At 37.0% G+C, this 21,184-nt stretch overlaps 3 protein-coding genes across 3 annotated transcripts in view; 1 reads left to right on the top strand and 2 right to left on the bottom strand.

Annotated features, from left to right (window-relative positions):
* Positions 1–427: 427 nt before the first annotated feature.
* On the top strand, positions 428–9,065 carry LOC122081536 (UTP--glucose-1-phosphate uridylyltransferase). The gene is made up of 21 exons (XM_042648694.1): positions 428–623; positions 790–837; positions 922–1,013; positions 1,164–1,254; positions 2,252–2,312; positions 2,453–2,530; positions 2,623–2,673; positions 3,333–3,406; positions 4,401–4,473; positions 4,577–4,634; positions 4,821–4,867; positions 4,937–5,002; positions 6,616–6,648; positions 6,855–6,907; positions 7,130–7,205; positions 7,287–7,343; positions 7,441–7,524; positions 7,620–7,718; positions 8,143–8,247; positions 8,584–8,655; positions 8,830–9,065. Exons 1-21 carry the CDS (start codon positions 541–543, stop codon positions 8,854–8,856), a joined length of 1,428 nt encoding a protein of 475 aa, XP_042504628.1. The 5' UTR covers positions 428–540; the 3' UTR covers positions 8,857–9,065.
* A 2,958-nt stretch (positions 9,066–12,023) lies between these two features.
* Positions 12,024–16,545, bottom strand: LOC122072029. Its single transcript, XM_042636541.1, has 2 exons — positions 15,857–16,545; positions 12,024–12,315 (listed from the first exon to the last, which is right to left on the bottom strand). Exons 1-2 carry the CDS (start codon positions 16,543–16,545, stop codon positions 12,024–12,026), a joined length of 981 nt encoding a protein of 326 aa, XP_042492475.1.
* A 3,380-nt stretch (positions 16,546–19,925) lies between these two features.
* LOC122081527 (probable cyclic nucleotide-gated ion channel 20, chloroplastic) overlaps positions 19,926–21,184 on the bottom strand; it is a 118,982-nt gene continuing 117,723 nt past the window's right edge. Inside the window, exons 13-14 of the mRNA XM_042648681.1 lie at positions 20,374–20,490; positions 19,926–20,296 (exon numbers count right to left, since the gene is read on the bottom strand). Of these exons, the coding sequence (XP_042504615.1) occupies positions 20,290–20,296; positions 20,374–20,490 (124 nt within the window). The 3' untranslated portion in view covers positions 19,926–20,289. The remainder of the gene's footprint in view (positions 20,297–20,373; positions 20,491–21,184) is intronic.

Here is a 21,184-nt window from a genome sequence, read left to right as displayed (position 1 = left end):
GACCAGCTGTGACCAATCAGCACAAGAACCTTATTGGGCTGTAATTTCGAAACGACACGAAAGTTGATGTTGAATATAATCCATTGGACGAAACGAACGGCTATGTGTGAGCCACGGTTGCTGGGATTTCAGATTTTACTAGGCTGACAGCAAAGCAGGAAAGCAAAAGGCCGTTGTGGGACCCAAGCCATATTCTAATGGAAGGACGTCCTTGAATACCCCTTCCTCGTAATCCGCCACGTGGCTTTCTCGAACCTTTGCCGCTTTGCGTAAGAAAGGCTCCATCGCTTTCGCTAATTGGTCTTTCTGACAAGAATGCATCGTATGTTCCGGAATGTGCTTTCCTTCCTTCGTAACGGTTGTTTGTGTGAAGAGACTTAAGTGCCCATTAGCTAAATACGCGATGTTTGTCATCTCTCTTTCTTGCATTCTCCCCTTTCTTACAAGTTCCCCATTTCTCTCGCACTTCTTAGAGTCCATCCTCTGCTTCTCTCTCTGTCTCTTTCTCTGCTCGAACTCGAACCTCTTTCTCTGTCTCTAATGGCTACTGTTGCTTTTAATCCTCCCAAAGCCGAGAAGATCTCCAAGCTTCAATCCGCAGTTGCAGGCCTCAATCAGATCAGGTGCTTTGCTTTTTGAAGCTTCCTTTTGGTATCTTAATCGATTTTCTTTGGTTTCGATGCATAAAGATTGTTTTAAAGCTCCGATTCGTTGTTTCTGGTTTGCAATTGTGCCTGTTGAAGCGTAAGATCTTAGATCTGAGCTTTTATTTTTTGTTGCTTTTGGCAGTGAGAACGAGAAGGCTGGATTCATCAATCTTGTCGCTCGTTATCTCAGGTAGAGTTATTATATTCGATATGTGTATATTTGTCATTTTTCTTAACTTTTACTGATCGTTTTGTGGTGAATTGTGAATTGAAGTGGCGAAGCTCAATACATTGAGTGGAACAAGATTCAGACTCCGACTGATGAAGTAGTTGTTCCATACGATACTCTAGCTCCTTCTCCTGATGGTAATGTTCTGGTTTGTTTGATGCGTCTATTAGCTTCATAAATATCTTGATGAGTTCTAACTGGTCTTGGTTCCTGGTTTTTTTTTTTCTTTTCATTTATTCGATGACTATTTCTTCTTATCAAGCTCTGAATAATCTGAATTAATGCAGATATCTCGGAAACGAAGAATCTCTTGGACAAACTTGTTGTGTTGAAGCTCAATGGAGGTTTGGGGACGACGATGGGTTGTACTGGTCCCAAGTAATATACCTGGCCACCTTTTTCCGATTGATATTGATTAAGATGCTTCTGTAGCTTGTGGTCTGGAAACTAGAGGTCATTACTGTAACTATTTCTATTGAAGAGGAATTTTTTTTTTTTTTTTTTTAATGGAATCCATCGAAGATGATTAATCATGGTACATTTCAGCTCTCCTCTGTTTCTGATCTGCATGACATCTTGGCAATATTTTTGACATAGAAATAATAAAAATGCAGGAATTTGAAAAAATTGGTTTTCCGTTATTTAAATGAAATATCATGTGGGGGACTTCTTTTTATTGATATGGACATCTGTGTTTTGTTATAGTGGTGCAAGTTAGTTGATAATCAGTCTTAACCTCTTAGTTCCTTTCTGGTTTATTAGGAAGGTTTCCTATTATCTTGCATTTTGTCCACAACCGATCCCATACTTCTCCATCATCTCTGTTTTAATGTGTGGCCTTACAGATTGAACTTGACAGAGGCATAATCTGTTTAACATAGTCCCTGTATTCTTTAATTTATGAATTTAACAGGAATAAGCACTGCCTTTTCTGGATAAGTTTAACTGTTGAACATTAATTCTCATTATTTCTTATAGGTAATTAATTATTTTCATAGAGCATGGGATGGCGAGCGTAACAAAATTCATAATCTGTAAGAAGGAGATGAGTTTTTGCTCAATATTTCATGCAAAATTTTCTGATAATTTGTATTTTCATTCAGTATGGAATGCTACTCAATAGGAATTAAATGAATTATATATATATATATATATATATATATTTATATATATCAGGTCAAGTTTGCACTTTGGAAAATAAGTGGCATTATTAAACTCTGTCACAGTGAGAATCCATATTGGCCATATGATGGTTAAGTTTCAAAGGGTAGAGATCTATTTTATTTTCTTTTATTATTTTTATGAACCGTAAACTTTATATCTTCCTTTACAGGAAAAAAAAAGGGTAAACTTTCTATCTTCTGCTTTATTACAGGTCTGTCATCGAAGTTCGTAATGGGTTGACATTTCTTGACCTAATTGTCATTCAAATTGAGGTCAGTTTGTAACAGTTTGCATCCTACTCTCTCTCTCTCTCTCTCTCTCTCTCTCTCTCTCTCTCTCTCTCTCTCTCTCTCTCTCTTTAGGTATAACATAGTGGATTGTTCTTACCTTACTTTTCTAATTACTCGCGCAGTCACTTAATTCCAAATACGGGTGCAATGTTCCCCTGCTTCTAATGAACTCATTCAACACACATGATGATACACTTAAGGTAAGTGAGCTTGTCCTCTAATTTTTATTTTCTTCGAACCGACTATATTCATTTCTATCAGAATTCTAATCATTGGGATTGGTCAATGCCAGATTGTTGAGAAATACTCAACGTCAAATGTTGAAATTCATACTTTTAATCAGGTCTGGATATCTTTTGCAATTTGTTTTTGGAAATTTAGTGTCTCCCTGATTGAAAAATTTTCCTTACAATTAGACCAGGTAATTCAAGATTCCCAGTTTATTGAACTTTCATAATAATTTCATACAAGAACTCAGCATCATAACTTCTTTCATTTGCATGTCATCCATTCATTCCATGTACATGTCATGTAGGCTTTCTAGATGGTCTATTATGCCCTAATTTTCTCCCAATTTTTTGGCTACATCCCGTCTCTTTAAATTTTTTGAAAATATCAACCCAAGCCTAGTATCATGAGATATCATGTATCTATGTTTCCTGAAACAGTTTTTTATTTCCTCATTTTGAAAAATTTTCAAGTGAAAATAAAGGTAGAAAGGAATTGAGGGTAAAATAGACAATTTTGATTATCAGCATGGCATCCAAATGGAATGAATGCATGAAGTATAGATGGAAGAATTTAGGAAGTTGAAATTGTAATGGAAGTCCAAGAGATTGGGGAATCTTAAATAGTGAAAGAATTATCCGATCTAATTATAAGTAAAAAAAAATATTGAACCTTGGAGACAATAATTCCCCCCCCCCCCCCCCTTTTGCCTCACATTTGGTTGTAGACTCCTAAGAGCCATAAATTTTAACACTGTTAACAAAATTTCTCCAGAGTCAATATCCTCGATTGGTTGTTGAAGATTTTTTGCCACTTCCATGCAAGGGACAAACTGGCAAGGATGGATGGTATGCCATTCCAGTATTCATACTTCGCTCTAACTATTTTCTTTTCTTTTCTTTTATTTTTTTTGGGAAATTCATGTATTAATCTATACTATAAATACTTGGTGGGCCTGTATTCCTGTTTTCCTTGTATATGACCTTCAGTACCCCCTTTCATGATTGATATTATCTGAGTACATATCACTATATCAGGACAAAATGCAGTGTATTTTTTCTGTGTTATATAACTTATATTTGCTAACAATATTACATTTTTTATGTTCTTCAAGTGATCTGTTTGTCATGTTTTTATTCTGTCATACTTAATTGTTAAAGCATCATGCTTAGTTGATACATATTGTATGTCATGTATTTTAAAAAAATTTAAACTATTCTTTTAAGTATGGAAACCTATACCAAAATTCTCCTCTACTGGGAGATTTAGGAGGGAAATAAGGTGGTGTTGTACCTAGATGAAAGGAGAGAGGAATTTTTAGAGAACAAGTCAATCTTCGGAAACATGTAAAGTTATAGGTTCCTTCTTGAGTATTCAGATTCGTTGATGGAGAACTGGAGAGATGGGCCATGGTTTTACTACGAGATTATTATACATGCGCATTGTGAACCAATGTAAAGATCTGTAATCATATGTGCTATTCTATAGGGATGTAACAATTCCTATCTTCATGTTAGTTCCTTTATGTAGATAAAGTTAACTGTTGCCTAAAAAGGAGTGTGGGTGGGGTTGGACATCCTGTCTGTTATGAGGTAGTCTGCCAGTTAATGTCATACACGCTTGCTCACTACTTTGTGAGCATCATATAGCTTATTTAGTTCTGATTCATGGGAAATTCTATGTAGCATCCTTGGGTGATCTCTTTCCATGTTTATGTTCAATAGTAAGTGTTTACCTTCTCGCTTCTATAAGTGAAGGGTGGGCCCCTTCTTTCTTTTCGTATATTTAACAAATGCATGTTTATGTTACCCATTGACACATCCCTACAATACAAATGTGAAGGTATCCTCCTGGTCACGGCGATGTCTTTTCGGCCTTGATGAATAGTGGCAAGCTTGATGCATTATTGGCGAAGGTAGATTCTTGAATGTGTGATGCATTCATTTATCTGATTGACTAATACTTGTAACATCTTCTGAAGTATGTTATATTGTCTTATTCAAATCCTTGTCATGTAGGGTAAGGAGTATGTCTTTGTCGCCAACTCAGATAACTTGGGAGCTGTTGTTGACCTGAGTATCCTTTGTTATACCCTTCTTGGACCAGCATTTTCAATATTGTGGTTTTTTTCTGGTGTTTTTTTTTTTATTTTTTTATTTTAATATCTCTTTGTCAGCACTGTATAGTATCTAACATTTAAAATGTACCATTTGTCAACTTTTTTTTATTTTTGTAACGGTACTCCTTGACTGGTTATTATAGAAATCTTAAACCATTTGATTGAGAACAAAAATGAATACTGTATGGAGGTAATGGTTTTCATGCACCTTTTTGGCTTTAGAACCTGGATAATTTTCTAAAACTCCATGTTTGTGCAGGTGACCCCTAAAACCTTGGCAGATGTCAAGGGTGGTACCCTTATTTCCTATGAAGGGAGGGTTCAGGTATGCTGAACAAGAAACATACTATACAAAAGAGTACAATCACTTGTATCTGGTCATCCAAATTTATATGTCCAGCAAAGGCACCCTGTTATTTCCACAGATGCTTACTCATGATCACTAATTCACCGTACCAGAAAAAGATTCTGATTTTTTTTCCACTCGTAGATCATATTCCTTTGGGTAAAATTTAATTCTGAAGATATTTCTAACTTTGGTAGCCATGGAATCTGAGAAAAAGCACGAAGAATCATACACTCAACATTTTCTGCAAGCTACAGGAGCTTTAATCGATATTTCTTCAATCTAGAGATGATATTTTGTCCGGTTAATGGAGAAAATGTAATAAGAAATTTGGATCTGAATGCACTCTCAAATCCTGTTCTCAGGTATAACCACATAGTTTTCTGAGTGAAAGATCAGTACCTGTGACTTCTACAAACAACAACACTCAGCCTTATCACAACTTAATGTGGTCGGCTACATGAATCCGTGCAAATGTAGTAGGAAAAACTGAGGTCTAAACAAAATAGGGGAAAAAAGAAATGAAAAAAATGAGAGATGAGAAATTAAATAAAAGGAAGAGGAAAGAAGCACAGCCCAGCAAGTCAGGAGAATCTCAGCTAAATGGGGTTGGCTACATGGATCCTTGTCCCGCCATTAGGCTCTATCCGAGGTCGTACTTGAGGCAAGACCTAGACTATGGATGATGTCTCTCACAACTTCTCCTTTTGTCATTTTAGGCCTGTCCCTAGCTCTTTTAGCTCCTTCAATTGGAATCGGATCACTCCTACTTACTGAGGCATCCCCAAGCCTCCTTTGATCATGGACATATCACCTCAAACGACTTTCTCGGAGCTTGTCATTGATCATGGAAACTCTCAAATCAGCACTAGTACTTTCAATACCTATTACTTTTAAACCATGCAAATAATTTATTTTTGTGGTTGGCATAGATAGTATTAAATATTTTCAGTTTCATGCTCTTGAGGATATTTGGAATGAATAGTACTTCAAATTCAGGGTATTTTAAAATTGGAAATAGCTTTGAAATTTTTTTGGTGGCATAGGACTTCTGAGCCAAATAGGTTTACAATTAAATATTCCCTAGTTACTTATATGAATGTTTTTGACCTTCCTTTATTCTGTTCTTGTTGAATATAGAATAACTGAATTGGGAGTTTACGGCTCCACAATATGAACAATTTTACTGACTGTGTTAGATGTGCCTTTTCTAGTCTCACACCATGTTTCTCTTAAATGGCAGGGATTAAACCTGCAATTGTATGCTTATCTTTTAGTTTTCTTCTAGAGTATTTGAGTTTTTTCTTCATTTGTAGGACGGATATCTTTTAGTCAATCATCTTGAGACAATTAGAAATGCAATTTACTTTGTCTAGTCTTGGGTTACTTTAGTTGCTAAGCTCCTTAAATTATCAGGTGTCTTTGTTATGTCATGTAATTATTTGAAAAGAAGGAATAAAATACCTTTTGTTATGTCATGTTGGTCACCCAGTGAGCTGCATCCATTTGTGTGTCTTTTATAAATTGATTCCTGTGCTTTATCTTGTAATCACTACCCTTTATTGTACTAATTCTGCCATTTTGGAATGCAGCTCCTGGAAATTGCACAAGTTCCTGATGAGCATGTAAGTTAAAAGTTCTTCTCCTTTCCCTTCTCACTAATGCTTTCTCCAATTCTTTATTATTTATGCCTACTTTTTTTATGGAAGAGATGAAAGGATGACCATATAGTCTAAGTCTTGTCCGACTTAATGGTTGCCTTTTTTATTTTTCTAGAATATTCTTGTTGGATTTTGAATGGGACATGCAATGTTATTTCTGTTTCATACAGGTCAGTGAATTCAAGTCTATTGAAAAGTTCAAGATTTTCAACACAAACAACTTGTAAGTGGACTAATTTTTCAGAGGTGGTTAGATAGATTGGGCTGTGTTCACCTGCACAAGTTTTTATTGGCTATGCACACTCACATCTGAATAAAACACCACTCTCAAGAATGTATCTCCAGGGAGGGAGGGGGGGGGGTGGAGAGTCAAATTTGTGCCATTATGTTGTCAAGAAAAGTGTATTTATAATTTGATGAAATATTAATATATAAATTTGTGCAGGTGGGTGAATCTGAAGGCCATCAAAAGGCTTGTGGAAGCTAATGAATTGAAAATGGAGATAATTCCAAACCCTAAGGTACGCCATAAAAGAGGCTTGTGGTAGGTTAATAATTTTTTTATTTTTTGTTTTTAAAGTTTGAAATACTGGTGTTCACAGGAAGTAGATGGGATCAAAGTTCTTCAGCTGGAAACAGCAGCTGGTGCAGCAATTCGGGTAATCACCAGATGTACCAAAACCATTCTTGATATGTTTTCCGCTGGTGACTTCTGCAGTTTCTTATTTTAATGTTTGTTTCCTATCTATGAACTAGTTCTTCGATCATGCTATTGGAATCAATGTTCCCCGATCTCGATTCCTTCCAGTGAAGGCAACATCTGATTTGCTTCTTGTCCAGGTTTTCCTTTTATCTCTTTGTGCCATTACATCATGGAGTTATATATATATATATATACTTTAGCCTTGTTAACAGCATTTTCTCTGTGACTGCAGTCTGATCTCTATACCTTATCTGATGGCTTTGTAACCCGTAACATAGCTAGAAGCAATCCTTCAAATCCCACTATTGAATTGGGGCCAGAGTTCAAGAAGGTAATAATATTTCTGAGGGATTGTCAGCCGTTATAATAATTTTTTTCCCCAGTAGGAAAGAGAGAAGATGGGAATACAAGTAGCAAGGGTGCAGCCCCAACCCACACAACACACACATACACAAACCTACATGCACGTGAACCATTAATCTGAGAGAGACATGCACCACACCTGACCAACCTTGAAATCTTCCAGTCTATCCCAACAAGAACTCTATTCTAATTGATCTCCTATAGCTACTTTTGTCCTGAGTCCTACCCTAATCCCCACCAAGGCCCAAGGGCCTAGATATAGATGGTATTCCTCTTTATTGGATCAGCATATCACTTATTTCACTCTACTGCCCAGTTCCACTTTTTCCTCCAACCTACAAAGTGAAGGTCTCTTTAGTTACATTGCAAATCTTTTAATTTATGTTTTCCAGGTTGGAAACTTCCTAACTCGCTTCAAGGCCATCCCTAGCATCATTGAGCTTGATAGCTTGAAGGTGACTGGTGATGTCTGGTTTGGTGCCGGTATAACACTTAAGGTACGAACAACATAAACTTCTGCTTCATAAATGACTATTCTTCTTGTGGTGTGTTTTCCTTGGATAATCTGCTTTAGGCCAATCAATCATCCATACATCTGCTGCTGTCATAATCTCTTTGTTATTGATGCATAAATTCTTCATACTTTCTCATGGAACTGATGAAAATGAAGGGTGAAAATTGTTGTATATTTACTATGAAATTGTAGCATTGGTTCAATTTTGCCCTTCTCTCAGATATCCACCAAAAGTGCCCTGGAACATAGCTTCCTTTGGTTTTCCCTTTTCTTACTAAAACATAACTTGTCTTTGACTTAACGTTTTACTTTTATGAAGGGGAATGTGACCATTGCTGCAAAACCTGGAGAGCAACTGGAAATTCCTGAGGGAGTCGTACTGGAGAACAAGGTAATGTCCCTATAAATTCCTCTAATTTCTGAAAGCTTATCCAAAAAAAAAAAAAAGAAGAAGAAAAATACCATTTATGTTCTTTCCCCTTCTCTTTTCCCCCTTCAATCTAAAAGCAGTTAATGGTGGGGAGGATACAAGTATTTCTATTTATGTTTTCATTGTGATGTCCAGGTTATCAATGGTCCTGAGGACATCTGAGGTGAATAGCTTCTTATCTTTGTTGAGTGTACCTAATCTTGAATCATGAAGACTGTAAGGGATGTTTTATTTTTAGCTTCAAAGAACGAGTTGTGTAGGATTAAGGAATGTATTGATGATAGCTGGAAAACAGCGATTATAATTTTTTTGTAATGGTTGCTAGGATTTGGGCTTGTAATCCCCTTTCAGAATGCCACTACATTATTCTACATCATGTGGGTGTGGCGCACCAAAGTTCCAAAACCAATAGCACTTTCATCTGGTGATCCTGGCACTCCTATGTAGTCTCCATTGAGATAGTATATATTTTTTTAGGGGGAGGGGAGGGGAGGGGAGGGGAGGTTGTGGATTGATGTGGGTTGATATGGTCCTGGGTAATAAGGTCAAGTTGGGCCAGGCTTTGAAAATCCCAACCCAATCTTGAGTCCCTTAAGCTGGTCTCAAGCCTGGCCTGACCCTCACTCAGGGCCTGAAAAATCCGACCCTGATCCACCCTCAGGGTCCGGAAACATTGAATTTAGTTAGGAATCTGAAAATAATCGAGACCAGCGCTCATATCATGCCACTAAATGACCTTTTATTAATTCAATTTTAACCAAGAAATTAATATAGTCCGTCCAACACAGAAGTTACAACATAAAAGCTAAAGCAGTATGCTTTTTCTCATGGAGGGTAAAATTGGGCACAATCTAAATCCTGTTGAAAACAGCTTCATCATAGATTGCAGTTATTAGACCTTCTTGGGGGCTGAAACTACAAGAATAATCAAGCAGTCACTTTGTTGGATGTTATAGAATAGACAATAGTTGTAAACAGGACCCTATAGTATAAGGTGGATGTTATAGAATAGACAATGCAAACTCAGAACCCTATGGTATAAGGATTTAAAACACTGGAAAACAATTACTAAACTCAGACATGTTCATAGAGCAAGAAAAGAACCAATCTTCTGAAAAAAAAAAAAAAAAAAAAAAAAAAAAAAAAAGAAAGAAAGAGAAAGAGAAGGAAAAAGACAGGGTCAGCTAGGCCGGGCAGGGCTTATCCCAAAGCCTCAACCCTGGCCCAGCCCGACCGACCATGGCTGGGGGCTAGAAATTCCTAGCCCTGACCCGCACTCAGAGGCAGGGTATCTCAGCCCAGGCCTTGATTAGGCTAAAGGCAGGCTAGGGTGGGCTCGGGTTGACAATGCAGAACTTGCACCCCTAATCTTGGGTTCCCTTATCTTGTAAGTTGGTTTATGGGGTCGACTATCTGAGTACTTTCAAGTTCGTATCTCTACTATCAGAGCAATCGATCCTCTGCCTAACCCTTTCACAAAAAAGGTGACTTGGTGCCAAAAATGAGAACTACATAGAAAGGCTACCTAACGGTAGGCTGCCGTGGATATCAAGTTTGGAAGCGTGGTGATATGGTCTTGGTTCTCTTACCATGTAAACTGGTTTATGGGATTGAGGTCAAATTTCATTGATTTATTCTTATGGCTAGTATTAGGCCAGATCATGAACGGTATTATCATATATAATTCATGATACCAGTTTTTATATCCTTAGGTTTTCATGCATTGATTCTAAACCAATGAGCCTAACCCAACTGCATTCCTTAAGGATTGTGAAGAGTTACTTTGGTCAAGACGTCAGGTAACATATGTGGGGGGTTTTTTGTCTATCTAAAGTGGGGTGGGGGAGTTTGGTTTTGTCTAATTCGGTTGGGCCGGAAATCGCAGTCATTGACTAAATTTGTTCACCATTGTTAAATTTTAAAGCTTAAAAATTAAGGAAAAAGAACTTTGCCAATCTGCGTATGGAATGCCCAGACACAAGTGTGTGTGAAATGTCCCACTGTTCCTAGTACAATTGGATATTTTTAAGCCTAGCTATGTTTGGGCATTCCATATGTCAGATGGGCCAAGTTCCCCTCTGTTAGAACAAACACGAAGAAAAACGAAAATATTCACAAAAGACGGCAGTAATTTAATGTGGTTGACACACCAATGTGATATGCTACATTCGTAGGCGAAGGTGAAGGTGAAGATGATTTACTATATGATGGAAGAAAAATTACAATGGAGACCTCTCAAGAAAACCTAAACTCGTAGCAAGAACTTTCACCCCGAAACCTTGACTCAAAATCCCCTTTTTACTCTTGTTACTCTCACTCAAGACATCAAAACTTATAAATGCTCCTCCAAGTCAGGTCGATCTATTAGTCGCATATGATAAGGTCGAACCGTACTGAGCTTCGCCCCTGCACCTCTAAATAAGATTAGTGATGGGCTCCGAGCTTGGACCAATACTATAACAAACCTTAAAAAAAAGGTCCATTCAAATCGCCACCAAAATCTGTGGGAGCTGATTGATCTTCTTAACAGATCAAGGATTCAAGATACACAAAACCGTTCCCATAAATCAAATACCTTTCCCCATGCCCATCCATTTTGCTTACGTTTGTCTTACCAGCGTTATGCACTATCTCATAGTTTTAAGATTTCGAAACTCTCAAACTTTCCTCTATTGTGGACTATCCAATTTTGCTAATGCGGCGATAATGTGGCAAATTTGATGGGTCATATGGCTAGTCAAGGCTCATGTAGTAAACTATTGTGGACTATCCTATATTAAGGTCTTGTAATTTCCCCCAAAAAAAAAAAAAATCTTAAGGTGTTAGTGCTAGCGCTAGCTGTATCATCTTATCAGATAAGTCTTGTGATGCTTGGTTGTATCTTTGGATAAATCTTGTGACTCAGTCATATCTCCCACCACGGCTGTACATTTCTTTCCCACCTCAGCTGTACATATCTTCAGAGTAAAATTAGGAAACTATTTAAATTAGATTAGATTTTTCCTATTATTTCATGGAGACAATCTCTCCATTATTTTGTATTTATATCTACCTTATTCAGTCAATGAAATCATACGAATTACAACCCAATCTCATCTTAACATGGTATCAGCCTAAAATCCGATCCTTTACTCCTCCATGGAGAATCCGAACCCCACACCCAGTGTTGCAACTTTTGAAACTGTCTCCACCACTGTTGCTGCAACTTCTAATCATATCTCACCATATTACCTTCACAACTCTGATCATCCTGGAACTCCTCTTGTCACCCAGTTGCTCAATGGTGATAATTTTCCCACATGGAATTGGTCTATTACTCTGATGCTGCCTTAATACAGACTGTCAGAAGCCAAATCTGTACTCAGTTTCATACCAAAGACATCGGTGCACTCAAATACTTTCTTGGCATCGAGGTTGCCCGCTCCCGACAAGGACTCCATTTTTGCCAAAGAAAGTAGACACTCGACATTCTCAATGACAGGGGTCTCACAGGGACTCGGCCGGCCGACTTTCCAATGGAGCAACACCTCAAGCTCTGTGACTCGAATGGACCGGTTCTTAGCGATCCCTCTCCATATCGTCGATTGATTGGGCGCCTTATTTATCTCACTGTCACCCATCCTGACATTGTGTATATTGTGAATATTTTAAGTCAGTTCATGCATACACCACGCCAACCACATATGGATGCTACTTATTGCTTACTGCTTTATTTAAAAGGCACTACAGGGCAAGGCATCCTCCTTTCTGCCAAGAATAGTCTCAACTTGACAGGATACTGTGACTCTGATTGGGCAAGTTGTCCCATGACTAGACACTCTACCATTGGCTATTGCATTCTCTTAGGTTCTAGTCCAATCTAATGGAAGACAAAAAAGCAACCCATAGTATCATGATCTTCTGCTGAGGTAGAATACCACGCTATGGCAGTTGCTACTTGTGAGATTACATAGCTCTCTTTTCTCCTACATGACCTTGGCATATTCTCAGAGCAACCCATTCCCTTGTATTGTGATAACCAGGCCTCTCCATATTGCTGCGAATCCGATTTATCATGAACGCACCAAGCACATCGAAATAGATTGTCATGTTGTTCGTGAGAATATACAACAGGGCCTTATTTGCACTGCCAAGATTCCTTCAGCAGATCAACTCGCCGATCTTTTTATTAAGTCCCTTGGTCGAGCTTCTTTCCATCATCTCAAGTCCAAGATGGGCATTCAAGACCTTCACGCTCCACCTTGAGGGGGAGTGTTAGAGTTAGCACTAGCTGTATTATCTCATCGGATAAGTCTTGTGATGCTTTGCTGTATCATTGGATAAATCTTGTGACTCAGCCATATCTCCCACCACGGCTGTACATATCTTTCCCACCTCAGTTGTACATATCTTTAGAGTAAAATTAGGAAATTATTTGAATTAGATTAGATTTTTCCTATTATTTCATGGAAACAATCTCTCCATTATTTTGTATTTATATCTTCCTTTTTCAGTCAATGAAATCATACGAATTACAACCCAATCTCATATTGACATAAGGTCCAATACTCATATGTAAAGTGGCAAGCCATATATATTTTTAAATCAGGACCATAAGGGACCGCAGAATAATGGTCAAAGTACTATAAGCATGCATAAATATATACATAGAGATACATACCAATACAAGTGAGGGTCTATAATTGAATTAGACTTTGAATTGGGCATCTGACTAGTCAAGGCTCATGTAATAAATATCCAACAATCAAAGTCTCCACATCATCATTCCACATGACACAATGATACAATTATCAATGCTAGAGATTTCAAATGAGTTTTCTCATAAGTAACATCTTTCCAATCTCCCACGCATAGCACAAGTTTACTACTTTTACTAGATACGTGGGTGGGGAAAAAAGAATTGAGATGTGGAGAAATAACCTATTAAGAAACTTTCGGAGAGGAATTTTTGAAGTGAAAAAACATAAAATAAACAAATGAAAGGAGTTCTCTAAAACTTAAGGTGTTTCACACTCTCACACACATGAACATTACATATTCATTTATTTAAGGAGCTAATCGGATTCTCGGTTTCTGGGAATAGATATCATCATGTGGAGAGGATCGAATAATGAGGCTAGTCTGCCACCCTTGTATTAATGGAAGAAGCTGTGTACCGGGTGCGGTGCGTTGGAGTTCTTGATTGAGACCTAATGGAGCCCGGGGTAGGCCACTTACTTGTAAAACGAGGAGGCATCGATCGGTGAGAAAAGAAAGGCGGTTAGAAAGCCCATTGACTTCGCCCAGTATCCTTTCCAAGTCAATGGCTCGTTGATAACCCGGAACCGTGCTAGTTGACCGGGAATCAGTAGATCCCACGGATCGAGAGCCTTTTCCCTAACAAATTGTGTTAGAATTTGGTTTTAAAAAAACTATTTATGAGAATAATATATAATAAAATAGATTACATCAATAAACTCCTTAAGGGGAGATCTTAGGATGTACTATCCAATATTTCCAATAAAAATCTATATATATATATATATATATATAGAGAGAGAGAGAGAGAGAGAGAGAGAGAGAGAGAGAGAGAGAGAAAAATAAAAGACTAAGTAGAAAATTTAAAGGGAAGGGAAGTGAAGTGAAATTTTCAAACTTAAAAAAAAAAAAAAATTGGTAATTTATTACCCCATATGGTCTCATGTGATGGTCTAAACTACTTAAGTTTCTTACCATATTTAATAATGATACATTTACATGTAATTTTTATTGCACAATTTATAGTAAAAGGTTTTGGATGCAAAATGAAGTGAAATTTAATAACCCGTATAAATGATTTGAAATCAGCGATATAGTCACATATAGTATAATGATTACAAAATGTTCATTTTTAAGTGTAAAAATTTCACTTTCCTTCTTGTTAATTACCCTCGCAACCGAATAGAGAATAGAGCTGATAGAGATATTTGACAGAATACCTAGGATAAATTTAACAAAACTATAGATTAAAAAAAATCATTCGAAAATAAATTTTAAATTTGAAAATAAGATTCCAAAACAATGGTAAGACTGATGTGTACAGTAAAATATAAATTGAGTAGGTCAACCGAGAATTTCTGACCAAAAGAATCCCCAGTGGGTAAACCCATCCTAATGTAGTAATTTTTATCAGCAAACTCATATTTCTTGAAATATTATGTGAACAACATTAAAGTGAAGCTACTCACAATCGTTCCTCCTTTCACATTCACAGACGTTGGTATTTCCAAATTCTTTAAGTAGTAGTCAATATTTTTTAAAATAAGTTCCTTGAAATTTATAATCTAAATCAACTCTTTTGGTCAACCTCTGGAGTTGGGATGCACCTCTTGACGTGGAGGTGACTTCTCAGAAACAGTTGAGCATTAGCCTAAATCCAAGCGTGAAATCATTTGGTCTACTGTAAAATCTTACTCAAGGTATAAATTTGGTATCTAAAGCAAAACGATTCGATAAGAATAGTATCAAAACGAATACTGAATAAATATGCAATCGAATAAAAACCGCACCAAAATAGAAAGTGACTCAATATAATTTCAGTATTGAAATTGCATTTGAATTCTCAATACAATATAATTTTGATTTCTCCTTTTTGTCTTTAGCACCAAATCAACACCGTATCAAATTCCCAAAAATGGTACCAACCCCTAGTGTCCTATGGGTGGTGAATCTTCACGTATGTGAATGGACGTGAACATACTTGATCTATGGATATGATATCTATTAAATGAGGAGGGAGAAAACAGATGTCATATCCACGGACCCGTGATGTTAACATATATTCACGTATGTGAAGATTCACCGGACTCGGAGTTGATAGGATTGAAAAAAAAGGAAAAAGAAAACCACTACAGCTGCCGCACTTCATGGGTCAACTTTTGAGTTTTGTTTTGACCAGTTCTTCCTGAACATTGGAATGAATGCACAAAGATCATACACTATCCCTTTATACAGATTTTAAACAGATTAATTTCAAGATTGAAATGAAGAATTACTAATAGAAACACAGTATAGATTGTTTAATTAAGCAAAAAAAAAAAAAAAAAAAAAAAATCAATTTGGTACAGTTTTGATCAACTTAATCAATACCTTATTCTCCACAAAATGATCATCTCAGAATCCCAACATGCCACGCACAACTAACCTTCCAATGGTCCCAGCTGCAGCTGAAGAAGTCCGACTGGTGGCACCACCCAAACCAAAACCACCACCACCACGTCCCCGGCCAAATCCTAACATGCCCTGGACAGCACCCATGGGAGCCTGAGGCTGAGCCTGAACCTGTAGAGCTGGACTAGTGGCACAACTCAGATGGGCATCAAACTCACAAGCACTGCATCGGTAGATCCATTGGGTTGACCCATAATTCCGACATATATCACAATTGAATGCCCTTGATGGGTAAGGAAAACAAAAGGTGAGATGAAGAGTATGGGGATGGGCTTGGTGGTTAAGTGACATGGGCATGGAAGCACAGATCATGTGTAAGTTGAGGTTACAGGCTCTGCAATGGTAACAAAAGCCGTTACCCAGTTGATCACAAGCGTTGCATTTGAAGAACCCATCTGGGTATAAGGTTGGGGAAGGGAGGAGGGTGAGGGAGTGGTTGGTATCGACTGGGTGGTTGATGAGTTGAGGCATCTGAGAACATGACATGTGAAGGACGAAGTTGCAGGTTTTGCAGGAGTAGCTTAATCCTGAGGAGTTGAGATTGCATGCTGAACAAAGAGGGAGATTTAAAGTTGATTGTTGGTCGTCTTGGATGTTGGAGAGCTGTAGAGGGTGAGGATGGCTGAAGTGTTGGATTGATGTTTCGTAGTTCAATCTACCCATCTCTCTCTCTCTCTCTCTCTCTCTCAGGGAGAGGGAATGATCACAGGATACAACTAGAAAAGAAAGAAGAAGAAGCCCTGCATAGCTAATACCCTCTCAAGTCGTAGGTGGAAGTGAGAAGGCAGAACGTTATAATTTCACAATTTGGATTTAAAAAATTGGAAAAACTGAATTTTTTTAACTATTTCTTTGATTGAGGAGTATAAATGTATAATACTGGTGGGGAACCCACCTTAGGAACAGCCATTGTTTTTTCTTTTGGTAGAAGAACAGTCATTGTTCAATCATATTTTTTTTCTTGGAAAGAGAAAGTACAAACAGCCAACCAGCCAAGTGAAAAATAAATAAATAATAATAAAATAAAATAAGTCTGATTGGATCCGAGTCCACATCCTTTGCATTGAACGGTGAAATGCGGTGAGTATTGGATGGCTGAGAACATCTGTCGATGCTCTTTGCAATATTGCAGTAACTGTAGACGATTTTCATGTCTCTGCAAAGGACTTACTTTCACCTGTACATATATGTAAGGATTCAATATTTGTCTCATCACTTTCTATTATTTATAGGGTGAGTGAGGAAAAAGATCATTTCCAATTAATTAGGTACCCAATTAGTCATCCAATGTCCGGGAGGAAGTGAGGATGTGTCTATGTATTGAAATGCGTGTTTAAGATCTTTTCAATCCTTGAATCACTAATTTGGCGACCAATTAATTAGAAAAGAGTTGAATTAAAAAGAGTATATATGGAAGCAAATTAAAGGGGCATGTGTTGGGTCCCATAACCTTAGCACGTGGGAAATGATTTCTCAAACTTGATAGCAACGTAACAAGAGTAATATGATGCTACAATTCCTTTCTAACACCTGAATTTAATTGGCAATATCTTAAACAATTACAGATTACCAACCAAAATTCCCAAGGCTCATTCCTTCACCAATTTTGCTTTCACTGTCGTGGGCTAAAATCAAAGCAATCAATGGAAGAAGGGGCAACTGATGTCATTTTAAAGTGAGAGGCAATTGAACCATCCTCACTTGTACCTGGCTTTTCTACACATGTAACTATGTAAGCAAACACATGAAAAGTCATTGACTCATGATAAAAAAGCTACATCATATTCTAGATCCCTAATCAAAGGTCTATATAAATTTCTTTCAAGTAAGATCTATTATATATGTTTCATATCATGTTTGATAAAGATAGATCATTAATCAAATGCATAAATCTTGATTATTCATAAAAGATTTCTTATCAAGAGGACAAATCATGTTCTGTCCAGTAAGATTTCAGGGGCTACATATATAATGTTTGATGAACCTTGGTTTAGCAAACAAATTAATAGATTTAGAATCTTTGTTCCAAAAGCTCCAGTTTGGACCAATACGGTTCTGTGTAGTTTTTCATTGAATCTACCACAAAACCAGTGGCGGTTAAACACATCTGGTTTGATTGTAAGTATCCAAGGCAACTGTCTTAGTGTTTGGATCTGTGAACAAGTCCCAATGCAATAGGCACCCAATAAGGCATTTGACAGCTGAGAGGACCTGGGGTAACCCAGGGCCAAACGAGTTGGTTCTAAATATATATAGTTGAATCTTGATTTCAACTCACTTGTTGATTGTTGATCCCTGAAGGGCTGAACTTAAGAAATAGATCATCTCCAATGCATTGGGCGCCCAACAAAACATTTGACGACTGAGATTCAAATCCCGTTGGAGAGGAGTCGGATCCCTGAACCTAATCTCAACTTAATCTATTTTATGGCTCAAGGTAGATAGTGTTGGGTCCTTCCCATGGGGACATCATCAACTAGGGCACGTCACAATCTCACGTCATTGATTCATCTTACTATCACAATTTGACAGTATTTATATAAAAAATAAATAAAGGGAAAAGATAGGTAGTGGAGTGCAACACTCTCTCTTTTCTTATTGTGTCCATGTGCGTGTATGGACTCTTTCCATTAGCGTGTGTGAAATTCCAATTGTTTTTCTTCCCGTATGGAGACTTGTAGTGGCTGTTATCCAAGAGAAAAGAGGGAGAAGGTGCCTGTGTTCCTCGTGCATGATTGAGATTTGATGTGATAACATTCTTTATGTCAAGAGGAGGATTGGGATCCTCTTCAACACCATCGATCCCCCACTGACCTATCCAAAGGTTGAGAGAATTTGGACATACATCCCCCAGTATTGACAGGTATTGAGATGTGTAACCAAGTCCCCTTAGCCTTAGATGATCGTAGAAGGGTATAATCATTGAAGAGGAGCTTGGACCGAGGAAAGGTGTGCACTGTTTCTTGTATTTGTCATGTCAAATATTGAGTATCAGTCTTCTTTTTTTTTTCTAAAGTAAGATTTATTTCTTGATGTCTGATAGCACCTAACATCGATTAGAGAAGATTTGTATTCTTATTTATTATTGATTATAGTGAAAAAATTTTAGGCTAGAACCCCATTTTTTACTTTAGAAGAGTTTTTTACATAAAAAAAAAATGGTTTTTCTTTTATGTTTGACTTAATTTGATTTATCTTCATTATTAGTTTTGCGCATACTTAATAATTATATTTTTCACGTTAAAAAGTTTAGTGCATCGAAACATACAAACATATATTTTTTTTTTGTGAAAATACAAACATGTATTTCAATACATGGTTTGATTGAATTAGACTGTGAATTTTGACATGTGACTAATTCAGACCAAGCCCTCTCTATTCAATCGCCAGAATAGTCATCACTTATCTATGTAGCAAATGTGGGAACAACATATTCTCTTTCCTAAGCGAGCACTGCAAATAATCTTTTTTAATTATTATTATTATAATTCCCAATGATAAATAATTACTTTAAGTTCAGTAGAAGTATTAACTGCTTTATGAATAAGAAGAGAATAGTTAATAACTAAGTTTATGATACAATGATCATTGTTTTATCATAATGACATGTTCATTATCTTCTAATTGTGATTAAATGAGAAAAAAATATCACTCCCCAACCCAACACACACACCCCACCCCCGACCCCCACCCCCCCCCCCCCCCCAAAAAAAAAAAAAAAAAGAAAAAAAAGGGCAAAACCTTACATTATCCAAGTATGATAATATTCCAATTTTTTTGTACAAAATTTTAGTCCTTTCTTTTATCAATGACACCAAAACCCCCAAGCTCTCTTCAAATCTACGCTGCTCTACTCTGAGATCTACCAAAATCCTTTTTTTTTTTTTTTTATTTTTTTTTTATTATTATTATGGTAAAAGGGTATTTGGTTAAATTCCCTGAAATTCGAGCTATATTAAACACATATAATATGAGTTATTTAAGTCTGCTTTACAGGGCCAATATTAAGGATGAAATGCGCACGTTAATATTATGGAAATCCATTTTTAAAATCATCCAACATTGTTAATCCAAAAAAATCATAGGAGACGCTGAAGTAGATAATTGAGATACAAAGCCTCCAACATTGACCAATATTTTCTATTGGAACACCAATTCAGAAGGGTGAACAGATGAGTTAAAATACATACAAAACATATGTTTAGAGTAACCAGTGCAACCCAATGCACAATGCTACCACAACTATAGGGTCTAGGAAGGGGGCAAATGTACTCAGACTTATCCCCTGCTTCACAGGAGAGGTTGTTTCCAAGTTTTGAACCTGTGACTAACATGTTTCAATAGTGCAACTTACTCGTTGTGCCACAAGCTCCCCCATTCAAAACATATGTTTATGTTCCAAAATTTTCATTGCCTGAAGAGTGAGCAGACAACGCAGATCGGTGATAATACATTTGATATGTACATGTATATGTTCCAACACTTCATTACCTCCTTTCTTGAAGCTCCTGATTAGAGGTATTCACTCGATTTAATTGTTTTTTCCTGTATCTCCAAGCTACTTGGATATGGATTGCAGCAATTGTTCTCCAATAGGGTGATTCGTACCTATCAAGAGGTGAGCAAGACATTGTTATGCTGGCACTCAGATAAATAAAACCCATCCTTTACTTGCCTCATTGATATTAAAAGAGGAAAAAAGAAAAAAGAAAGGCTTTTTCAATCCATAAGTGTGTTAAAATTGATGATTCCTTCTTTCTTCTCCTGATACATGGCACCTCATTTTCCCTGCATGTTATATGAATCAAGTAGCATGTACATGCTCAAAGAGAGCCACAGTAAGTAATTTGTATAAATGCCTGCTTAAAATCCATCCATTCCAGTTGGGACAAAGTTTAGCTAGGCAAATAAAGGTTTATGGAGGACTCTCAGTATTCTGCTGTCTACAACTTCAATAACTGACCAAAGAATGCAAATCACACGTGAGCTTTCTCATCCTCAATGTTCCCCTCAAAACTGGAACAGAGATCAAAATTAGTAGGATATTCTGAAAATTTGATATTGAGATATCCCATATATAATGTTTTCATTCCCACCACCCCCCCCCCCCCAAAAAAAAAAAAAAAAGCATTTGACCGTGCATCAGTTAATCTGTCTTGCTACACCTAACATCCATATATACTCAGTAATCATGGCATAGAAATTAGGTAGTTGGCCAGTTTTTACATGATTAATAGACTACACATTTTGAGATAGTAAACCGGATTCTGTGATACTTGAAGTTAGGCAGTAAACCGGATTC

This window comes from Macadamia integrifolia, chromosome 1 (genome assembly GCF_013358625.1).
Source record: "Macadamia integrifolia cultivar HAES 741 chromosome 1, SCU_Mint_v3, whole genome shotgun sequence".
In the NCBI taxonomy this organism is placed as follows: domain Eukaryota; kingdom Viridiplantae; phylum Streptophyta; class Magnoliopsida; order Proteales; family Proteaceae; genus Macadamia; species Macadamia integrifolia.
This window is presented reverse-complemented; position numbering and strand designations above follow the sequence as displayed.